This window comes from Ailuropoda melanoleuca, chromosome 12 (genome assembly GCF_002007445.2).
Source record: "Ailuropoda melanoleuca isolate Jingjing chromosome 12, ASM200744v2, whole genome shotgun sequence".
Classification (NCBI taxonomy): Eukaryota; Metazoa; Chordata; class Mammalia; order Carnivora; family Ursidae; genus Ailuropoda; species Ailuropoda melanoleuca.
In genome coordinates, this window is record NC_048229.1 from 40,817,046 (window position 1) to 40,828,528 (window position 11,483).

General features: G+C 39.3%; 1 protein-coding gene across 3 annotated transcripts in view; it reads right to left on the minus strand.

Annotated features, from left to right (window-relative positions):
• Positions 1-8,474, minus strand: part of UBA2 (ubiquitin like modifier activating enzyme 2) — a 40,337-nt gene extending 31,863 nt beyond the window's left edge. For 2 of the 3 annotated variants that reach the window (XM_034672512.1, XM_034672514.1), the window contains exons 1-6: positions 8,265-8,474; positions 6,318-6,401; positions 5,105-5,175; positions 3,693-3,757; positions 1,999-2,099; positions 231-352 (exon numbers count right to left, since the gene is read on the minus strand). In XM_034672512.1, coding sequence (XP_034528403.1) covers positions 231-352; positions 1,999-2,099; positions 3,693-3,757; positions 5,105-5,175; positions 6,318-6,401; positions 8,265-8,402 — 581 coding nt within the window. In that variant the 5' untranslated portion in view covers positions 8,403-8,474. The remainder of the gene's footprint in view (positions 1-230; positions 353-1,998; positions 2,100-3,692; positions 3,758-5,104; positions 5,176-6,317; positions 6,402-8,264) is intronic. The other variant, XM_002925186.4, reaches the window with a different exon arrangement.
• Between the last annotated feature and the right edge of the window lie 3,009 nt (positions 8,475-11,483).

The window sequence follows — 11,483 nt, forward strand, 5'->3', positions numbered from 1 at the left end:
TGCCTCCAATATCAAGCTTCCTAAATAGTCCATGGTATGTAACAGAAATGCATGAAATGTTGGCTGAATTTAGCATCAAGAAATATCACAAGAAAGTTACCGGAGCATCTCTGCCGTATTTAAAAGAATATTCCTCATAGGTACAATCTTCTCCAAGATATATAAATAAAAATGACCCTATTTCCCATTGTCCATACTGAAAATACACCCAGAAATATGTATGCTCTTACTTGAACAAATACTTTGCCCAAACGATGCAATGAATAGGTTCAGAAGGTGTGTTACGAATTGTACAGCCAGGAAAAGTTCTCTGGGTAGGTTTGGGATGACATTCATAACACTCAGTTACACCCTGCAAAATCAGAATATGAGAAAAATATTTACCCCATGATGGTTTCTCAACATTTACAAAGTAGTATCATCATAAACATTGACATTCATCTACATCCTAACTGGGTTTTATACTGTCAAAGAAATTTTACAATATCAGGGACTCCAAAATCCTTACTTTACAAACGAGGAATTGTAATAAATATGAATTGAATCAATCACGGTCACAACTAAGATTCCTTGGACTCCTGCCCCAGTAAACACTTACAACAAGCCAAAAACAAAACAAAAAACCACAACGCACTTGAATATCAAATATAAATTTACCTTAATCACACTAAACAAAAGAAAAACTACTAGAAAGACAGACATCAGCTTTCTAACCAACAATCTCTCAAAGGTGTGGACCTCAAGTATTTAAGTATTATTCACAGCCTTACCTTATAATCTCCTAAAAATTAAGAAAACTCCAAGTAATTATTACTTTCAAGAACCACCTAGATACACAGAAAAATCCTAGATATTACCAAACAAAATACTCTTCACTTTGTTGAGCTAGGGCTATATTTTAATTTGCAATGTAAGGAATCCTTGAGAGAATTCTATGGCACCTAAGACAATTTTTCAAAACCATCGAATGAACATTCCTCATTTCGGCAATTATCAAACTCAGTCTTAATACAAACCAGTGCCTTAGGATCAGGTTAACGAGCAATGTCTTTCTAATAATGGTTCAAAGTACCAAAACCTGCAAGCATTGCTTTAATATAAATGGCAGCAGATCCAGGATTTTCTCCATAATATCATTTCTGGTGTCCTTTCAATAAACCCTCCTGGGGGCAGCCATATGACAAGCAGTCATCCCTCAAATCACAGTGGAAAAGAGAACTACTGCTGTGACCTACGAAGAGACTCTGATTTAACTAAATTTAATACACATTGATATTTATAACAGTCTTTGCAAAAGGATACTAAATAAGCTTCCAAGAGTAGTATTTATCAGCTAAAACAAAGAAGCAGAGCCGCAATTTCCAACGTAGGTAAGTAAACTGCCAAATAATGGACAAAAGTAGCAAATTTTAAGTGGAGTGTAATTCGACTTTAGGTTTCAAAACCTAGAAAATGACTCTTTTCAAATGTATCTGTTTAATTTCCTAAAAGAACTAAAAGAAAAAAGATCACAATGCTGAATTTTATAAACTGGGTTATGAGTCCACAGGCATTTACTTGCTCTATTGTTCTCTAGTTTTCTCTAAACGTTTGAAATACTTCACAAATACACGAAAAATTTTCAAAGTACTCTTCAAATCTATTAAGTCCAGACTTCAGAAAAAAAGTGACATTGCAGGAGGCTGTTTCATCATATATCAACTATCACATGACATGTAGTTTCATAGCTACAAAGAATTTTAAAAGGCAATGTCATTATGCTTATCAGTCTAATAATTTTAATACATAAGCTACAGAAGCAAAGTAGCACAGAGCTAAAAAAAAAAAAAAAATCTCTGCCTATATTCTTTGTATTACCTTTACAGGATCTAAGTTTTATCAGAGCACAAAAATCCCTACACCTTGGATGCTGACCAGCCCATATCACATAAACCCAAAGTTTACTCCTCCCCTCAAGGTCCCAAATAAATATTTGTGAAGTAAAAAAACTTACTTTACCTTTTTGATGGTAGTTACTTGCCCAAGGTAACCAGCAGTTCCACTCTCAATAAGAGGAACATCAGCTGCCAGACACATCCTATTAACATGGTTGCGGGCAGCTGGAAGAAAAATACTAGTCAGCAGGAGTTTACGGGGAAGAAAAAAATCAGTTACTTTTAATTAGGATAACATTTACCCAAAGTGTTTTTTAAAAATTTTTATGCAATTTTCCTATAGCTATGACCAGAGTAATAGAACTGTTACACTTAAGAGACATTCACTAGCAAAGTTCCAAACATAAGGAATTTATATCACAAATTTACCCTTATGAGTAATTTTTCTAAAATGTCACTTTTCTCTTATATTGCTGTGCTTACACTCTATTAATCTTGGCTAAAACACTTTCAATGTATTCTGAGTCCTCACTATTATTCTAATAAAATTATCAGGTAACACATGAAGTGAATGGAGAATGTGGAATATCAACTTGGAACTATTAAGGAAGTCTAAGGCAAGGGGAATAAAGACAAGTCTAGTTAATTAAAAAGTCATTCTGGGATGCCTGGGTGGCTTAGCCGGTTGAGTACCCGAATCTTGATTTCGGTAAGATGATGACCTCTGGGTCATGGGATTAGGCTGTGTCGGCTCCATGCTCAGCACAAGGTCAGCTTGACTACCTCTCTCTCTCTCTCTCTTCCCTCCCCTCTCACTCACGCGCGCACTCTCTCTCTCAAATAAATAAAATCTTTAAAAAAAACCCTTCCTCATGCTACTTTGTGTTTTTTCTTTGGTATTTCTGCATCAAAATGGTTACAAGCCACTCCACAAATGTTGTTTTACATGTAGAACAATGACTGGCTATACAACACTTGATTATAAGAAACATTAGTCCCTATTGTGGAAAGCTTAAATGGTCTAAAAATGTGTACATCTAAAATGAACCCAGTCTGTTATCTTCTGGCACCACCTACACCTAAAATAATTCAAGATCCATGGCATCTATACTAACTTTGATATCCTCTTGCCCCATTCTTAAAACAGTGGTTTACAGCCCTGATCGCACTTAAGAATCATGTGGGAAATTTTGAAAAAATATGATGTTCAGGCACCATTCAGAGAGTCTGACTTAACTGGTCTTGATACGAGATGAGATGTGAGATACAGGCACTGATATTTCTTAGATCTCCAAGTAAATGAAGGAAGTCACACTGTGCTTAAGTGATGGGATACTCTGAAACAAGCACACACCCACATACCATATGTAGTCACCCCCGTTAGAGATTTTAACAACTTCTATATTCACGTTTGGGTAGAACAGAGGAGTATATGATAGCTAAATTCCTGCCTGAAACCAGTTCTCGTTAAAATTACAATCAACTGGCAAATTTTAAACCTAACCTCTAGATGTAACTCATTAGGAAATACTTTATTTTATTTTATTTTATTTTTAAAGATTTTATTTATTTATTCGACAGAGATAGAGACAGCCAGCGAGAGAGGGAACACAAGCAGGGGGAGGGGAGAGGAAGAAGCAGGCTCATAGCCGAAGAGCCCGATGTGGGGCTCGATCCCACAACGCCAAGATCACGCCCTGAGCCGAAGGCAGACGCTTAACCGCTGTGCCACCCAGGCGCCCCAGGAAATACTTTAAAACAGCCTTGTTATGGGGGAAGGGAAATACTCAGAAATTAAATGTATTAAAATAATCTCACCTCTGTTATCTAAAGCATTCATAACCAATATAAATTGTCGAAAAAATTCCACATTATAGTCAGGGCTACAAAACAAAACAAAACAAAACAAATGTCACCAAAACAACTGACCTTACACCTGATCTTCACAGCAGAATACAGGGTCCTAAAGAGCATACTAGCGTAACAGTACAACAATAATAGGCTTGACTTTCTCGAAACACCATAGCAGATTTCAAAGAAATAATTTCCCCTTAATCCCTGTGACTAGATATCCTTTTTGGTCAGCAATCTAGAGCCCAAGAGCAGGATCTCAAACTGGCAGAAAGATGGCATGACTTCACCAGGCCTTCTCTGGGCAGCCTGGGAACATACAAAGAACACATTCCCAGGATCTGCCTGGCCTCTGGCTTCACCTCACATGGTCAGGATCAGGCAGGGTTCAGGCCTCTAGGGTCCCTGCTTTTAGCAGCACTAGGAAAGCAACACAGTTGGTAAGGGGGTTATAGAGCTACAGGAAGATCTGCAGAGCAAACATCCAGAAATAAAAAAAACTGGACATACAAATTTCCTGAGAAAGTATAAGACTTTCTCTAATTCCAGACTCAAACAAGAAGTCATTGTTTCTAATGCCATGTATTTGTAAGTTAGACGACAGCTATAAAGGATAATTTGGACCCAGGGTTCCTTTGTTCTAACACTTCCAATTACATATTTACTCTATCTTTACTGAGATCAGAGCATATTTATGTACTGTGAAAACTACGGCCCCGTCACAATTCCTAGTGCTATATTACAGAAGTCACAGTCTATCAAATAAACAAATTATTTTGGGAAGGAACCTTTTAAACTGAAAAAGACCACAGCTGAAATCAATCAGAAGAGCAATATATTTAGAAGTCTGAGTCATCACTTATAAGGATTTTTCATAGTTTATCTTTATTTAAAACAAAAATATAAGGCACTTTATAAGTTTCCAAATAACTTACTTAAAGTATTAAAATATCTTACCTCTTATCTAACTCATTTAAACCATATACATAAACTGTTAATAAAACTCAACTTATTATGTGGGCACAAGCTACCACATTTTAATTTTTCTAGAAAAATAATTTTTTCTAAGTTTTTATTTAAATTTCAGTTAGTTAACATACAATATAATATTAGTTATTTAGTGATTCAACACTTATATACAACACCTGGTGTTCATCACAAGTGCCCTCCTTAATCTCATCACATATTTTACCCAACCCCCCCCCCACCAACCTCCCCTCTGGTAACGATCAGTTTGTTCTCTACAGTTAGGATAGAAAAATCATTTTTAAAAAGCAGAATGACTTCAAACTCCTGCATCTGACTAATAAAAATACCTAATGCTTTCAAAGTTTAATTCACAACAAACACAATTTTGCAACATAATAATCAGAACATACTTCATGATGCTGTCATGGTAGGCTATGATATTAGCTTTTGGGTAAAACTGCAGTACACTTTCTTTGGCAACCTGGAAAAACAAACAACACCAAATTACTAATTTACTAAATAGCTACAACATTTCCCTCGGTAAGTTCCCTTCAAGTTTATTTATGGCACACAACACTGCCATTTCACCTACTTATACATATCCTATTTATATTAAAAACTAATGAAATATAAAAATGTGACAAAATTTCATTCCGATTAAATTATACACATATTTATAAAATAACAGGAGAGCTGGCCCCTTCCCTTGTAGACCTCTACATGAATGGCAAGCTTCAACAAAAATAGAAAAAGCAGTAACTAAGCGTAATTCATTCATTCGTTCGTTCAACACTTACTGAGTTCTTTTATGTACCAGGATCCGCACGAAGCACTTGGTAAGCCAAAGTGACATTAATCAATGTAGATAAACAGAACTACAAACTAATATAAATGATACACAGAAAAAGTACATACAAGCTATAGGGGCATGCTACTCTTGATCTCAGGGTTGTGAGTTTGAGCCCCACGTTGGGTGTAGAGATTACTTAAGTAAAAAAAAATTTTAAAGATAAAGAAAAGAAAAAATAGAACTTGTTACGAGAGGAAGGTCCGACTTAGTCTACGAGGTTTATTCAGAGTGTGTCCCTAGAGAAGAAAGCCAAAATTTGAAAACTAAAAAGGAGAAGAGTGAGAGTTTGCCAAAAAGGTTGGGAGAAGACCAAAGTAAAAAGATGTTTTAAGACCCTGAATCAAGATGGAACATTCAAGGAACTAAAGAAAAGATCAGGTGGCTACAATCTCCGGGGAAAGCCACACTTTTAGAAATAGAGCAACAAGAGCAGAGGCTGTAGCTTCTCTTGCCCTCAAATACAGCAGTAGCCAACCTCTGAGGAACACAACAACGCTCATCCTAAACACACCAGAAATTTAAATATGAAGGGGACACCATTTACAGGATTGAGTAGGGCACATCTATTTCCTCAGCATACCAAAACAGGAGGATGTAGTCTTTAATCCTTCACATCTTTATTCTTCACAATCTCTCAAGTAAAAAGTGGTGGCTTCCCCCATATTCTCCCTCCTACTGAAGAGTCCCAATTAATCCGATATCATAAAGAGAAGGTCCATCAAAGTGCAGAAATATTAATGAATAAACAGAGATAGTATAAGAAAAGTAGTTACCTGGGCCTTTGATCTTCCAACATGTTTCTTTTGAAACAAAAACTGCCTGTTGAGGTTGCTGACATCGATAGTATCCAGATCAATCTACAAATGCATAAACTCCAGATAAATCACACATTTTCTGGTATGTCTGAGCAACATCACTATCCTCAGCATCCATAACCCAAAACATTTGCTATTTGTTACATTAGCAGAGAAAACGGTTTTCATTTTCAACCAGTAACACCAAAATTAATATTAAACTGATAAAAATAATTTAACACATATTTTTAAAAACTCGGGATTTAATTTCAGATAACTTTCTCAAAAATATTCTAGAAAAGATGCATTTTTTTTGTTTAATCATCCTGGCAAGTATGTTTGGAAATTCCCTAAATGGCATAGAAGTATATGTGTCTCCTGCTGAAAATACATATATAATTCATTTATCTAACAATCTAATTAATTACTTCAAATCCAATATATTAGATTTAACTGTGACTTGTTTCTCTTAAATGATACTTTGCAAAGTTACTGAATTTTTGCTGCTTTAGTTCAAGTCTTCATCTACACACAACTCCATTTACAATTATTATTACCTAAGGGCTGTTAAAGGAAATGTCTACACGAGGTTAAAAAAGTGTCACATTTTAAGTTTCATCTAATCGCTGCTTAAAAATAAACATAAAAGAATGACTAAAGATTTTCATTCCATTTCAATAAATTTAAATGAAGAGTAATCTCAAACGTTCTAATTGTGAAACATCTTAACAGTTTTGGTTATAATTTCTGGAAATCATTATATAACCACCTAAACATTTTCTATTTGTACCTTACACATTACAAAAATTAAATCAAATAAAAAAGAATCAGCATTTATTTTTCAGGTGCCCAATCCACTGTCTTGTCTATTACAAAAACGGTTCCTTTAAACATGCACCAGTAGTTACCACCTAAGGCACAATCATATCTGGATCTGCAGTACAGAACTGGATGGGAAGACTAACCTTTTAACAGCCAAAGAAAAACGTGTAAATTCTTTTCCCTCCAGTCACTCATTTATTAGTTCAGTCCGCCACTTCTACTCTTTTCCATTCTATGCTTCCACTACACCTTAAGACAATTTAAACTCACATCCAAATTCCTAACATTAAAAAGTTTAATAGAAATAATTTTAAATTACAGCCACTCTACATGAGTGCTAAAGTTAAAATCCTCACCAATATCTTTAACGACATAAGTGAGCGTATCTACGGAGATAACACTGACAGTCACGCAGACTGTACCCACAGAGAGGAGCGCGAGCCCCAAAGGAGTCCTACCACTTGCTTCGTGACCCAAGTTAAGTTACTAAAACCCCTCTAAATCTCACTTTCCTTCTCATCTGTTAAAAAAGTCGGATGAAAATGGCGTTTGCAACCTTACGGTGGTAGCGAAGATTAGATGCGTTAAAGCAAGTTAACCGCTCAGAACTGCGCCGGGCTCGGGACAAGCGCTCAGTATGTATTGGCTCCTATTACCGCCACCCTCTGCTCTGGACCAGTATTTCTGAGTTAAGGGAGACCGCCGAAATGAAGTCACAACATCCACGAGACTCAAACAATCATCTCCTGCCTCCCAATAAAGCTGGGGAACTGCTCGGAAGCGGAAAGACACGAGGCCGCTTCCACAGCCTAGAGCCGCCACAAACTGGCGCTGCCAGGGAGGCTGGGGGCGGCCGCGCAGCGCGACGCCCGGAAGACCCCGGCCCGCGGCCTCTCTGGCGTCCCGAGCGGACCGGGCGTGCAGCGGGGGCCGCTCCGGCCCCGCCGAAGAGCGCCCTCTCCGCAGGCAGCCACGACCCCGGGGCTTCCAGGCCTGCTGCCGCCGCCCCCGCCACCTCAACTCTGGTCCCGACCTCCGGAGCCCGAGCCCCCGGCCCCGGCAATACGGCCCGCCATTCAGCCCGCGCGCACGCCTGGCCCTCACCAGGTCGATGTGGGAAAAGCCGGTGAGCACGAGGTTCTTGAGGAGCTCGCAGCCAATGCCGCCCGCGCCCACCACCAGCACCCGGCCCCCGGCCACGGCGTCGGCCAGCTCCCGGGGTAGTCCCCGCGACAGCGCCATGGCGGGACGACCACGAGCCGCGGCGGAGGCGGAGGCGCGAGAACTGAGCCGCGGCCGGAAGCAGGTGGGGGAAGGGCGGCCCAGCTTCCGTTCCTGCGCACTGCGGCCGCCAGTTGGCGCCGAGCGGGCTACGCCCGGGACCGGTGAAATGGAACTCCTGGGCCCAGGCTGGGCTTTGCGCGAAGTAGCTCCCCACACCTCCCGCTATACTCTAGCCCGGTCGTGTTTTAAACAGACGCGCAAAGAACCGCTGTGTGGCGTTAGGAAACCTGAGGGCCACCTTTTAGCCTGGGGTTTGAACTCCCAGCCAGGGCTTACAGGTTAAAAACTAGATGCCCCTGTATGTAAAGAGCTCTTACGAATTAACAAGAAAACAAATGTCACCCAAACAACAGAGGCCAAGGATGTGAACAGGCACTCACAAAGAAAATGAACAATAGGATCAATAAACAAAATTTAATCAAAGAAATGTAAAATAGTACTTAAATCATTTTCACTTAAGCCAGCAAAAGAAACAATGTAACATTCCGTGTGGTCAAGAGATGAGAAAACAAGCATTCCCACAGCTGTAAGGATTCTAAAGCAAAGCTTTTCCAGAGGATGTTAAAAGATAAACTGAGGCATATTTTAAAATTTTTGTTTATTTGAGCAAAACTCGATTCAAATTGGGCAGCATTCCAGCTAGGAGATAAAAAAAAAAAAAAGCTCTGAGGAGCTGTACAAAATGAAAAGCTTTCATGGCTAGAAGGGAGAAGGAGCAAAGAAATTATACAAAAGTGGGGTGGTTATTGCAAGGTTACTTACCTTTTTAAATTTTTAAATATTTATTTAAGTAACCTCTACACACAATGTGGGGCTCAAACTCACAGCCCTGAGATCAAGAATCACATACTCTTTTGACTGAGCCAACCAGGCACCCCTAATCAGGCAATTCCTGATTGACTGGTTTAAGATTCCATTTCTGCAAAAGCCCTAACCGTAATTAAGTCTCTGCTTGGCGATGTGAGGCTTAGCCTAACCAACTCCATTTTGGGCTTGTTGTCTTTTTTTTTTTTTTAAATGAGGGTAATTTGGAAATATGATTCAAAAATCCTCACAATATGTTAAATAAAAGATACAAAACTATTCGTATGATTAAATTTTGTAAAAACAAAAATATATTGAAAAGTAGTAAGAAAACCACAGTTAATATTTTTGTGTGTGTGTGTGTGATGGAATCGTGGATAATTTTTTTCTTCTCCTTTAGCCTTTTCTGTATTTCCAGATGCTCATGTTCCTCAAAGAAAATACTAATTCTAAAATCAGAAAAAATGATCCCAAACACTAAAAAGAAAGATAATTATATAATGTGATAGAGATCCTTAAAGAAGAAACAAAAGGCTAAAAATGGAGTCACTTGTGCTAAACCAAGAGTTAATACCTAACCTAACTGCAGTTTCATCTTTTCCCAGGAGTGGAATTTTAAACCAATCTGTCTGGAATTTCCTGGTCAGCACTAGTGATTTAATCTGCCTGATAAGACCCTTGTAAGGTTAGATAACCTTGCCTGAAATAATCTACTCTCCTAACTTCCTGTCCCACCATCCTTCTGCCAATAAACACCTCCCATTTTGAACACCTCAGAATTCTTTTCTACTTGCTAGATGGGATGCTGTCAGACTCATGCATCATTGAATAAAGCCAGTTAGATCTTCAAACTCAATCAGTTGAATTTTGTTTTTTGACATGCTAAATATTGCTACAACAGCAATCATATTAAAATATGTAAATATGTGAAGGTAATATATTGCACACTTTAAATTTACATAATGTTATATGTCAAATATATTCAGTAAGAAAAAGGTATTTTTGAGAAAAGGTAAAGAGAGAAAACGGAGGGAAATGCTTTTGACTTCTGTCGTCTTTCTCATCAGGTGCTTGGTTCACCAACCACACACCAAACTGGTCTGGTCTATGAAAAAATACTCAGGCTGCTGTCCTGAGGCATGAGTGCAGGATGAGCCAGAGTGCTCCCTTGGGGGGGAGAGGGCACCCCTGCACAGTGGGCTGCTGCTGTCCCTTCCCTACATAGGGCTGGCTTTTACAAAGACCCCATCCAGGCAGTTAAATCTAAAGGAGGCCCTTCCCAGGATGCTGATCTTAGTTATCCCTCTGGACACTCAGTGCATGGGAGCCACCTTCCTTGGCTTCTCTCTTGCCTCCCTTCTCTTCCTCTAGGCCGGGCTGGGCTACCTAATTCTGAAGGCCTTTGCTGTTCTTTGTGGATTTGTGTGTATGAGTGTGAGTATAAAGTGTAAAATGCTTGTCCACCTTAACAAATTCAAATAGGATACAAGTGCAGGAAGTGAAATCTCAAAGTCCCACCCATACCTACTCCTACTCCTCCAGGACCCTTGATGGCCTTTTTTTTTTTTTTTAAGTAATCTCTACACCCAAAGAGGGGCTCAAACTCACAACCCAGAGATAAAGACTCACACACCCAGGTGCCCCCCTCCCCCGTCCTTTTTTTTTTTTTTAAAGATTTTATTTATTTATTTGACGGAGATAGACAGCCAGTGAGAGAGGGAACACAAGCAGGGGGAGTGGGAGAGGAAGAAGCAGGCTCATAGCGGAGGAGCCTGATGTGGGGCTCGATCCCATAACGCCGGGATCACGCCCTGAGCCGAAGGCAGACCCTTAACCACTGTGCCACCCAGGCGCCCCTCCCCCGTCCTTCTTGATCTATATCTCCTACATAACAATATGCAGTTTTTCATTCATTCATGCATTCAATTCCTTTGGTTTTATTTAAATAATTCTACACCCAACGTGGGGTGGGGCTAGAACTCAAGAATCCCATGCTCTTCTAACTGAACCAGCCAGGTACCCCTGCAGTTTTACATTTAAATGGGTTCACACTGGACTTATTTTCTCATTATCTTGTTTCCCTGACAATAGACGATATATAACCACCTTACCCTTGTTTGCTGTGCTTTGCTTGGTAACTTCATGTGACTGGTTCTGTGCACCCCACGACATCTTTACCTTCAGCTGAAGGTGGTATTTGAGGTAATAGCTTGGGCCATTTCAAGGAGTTACTCA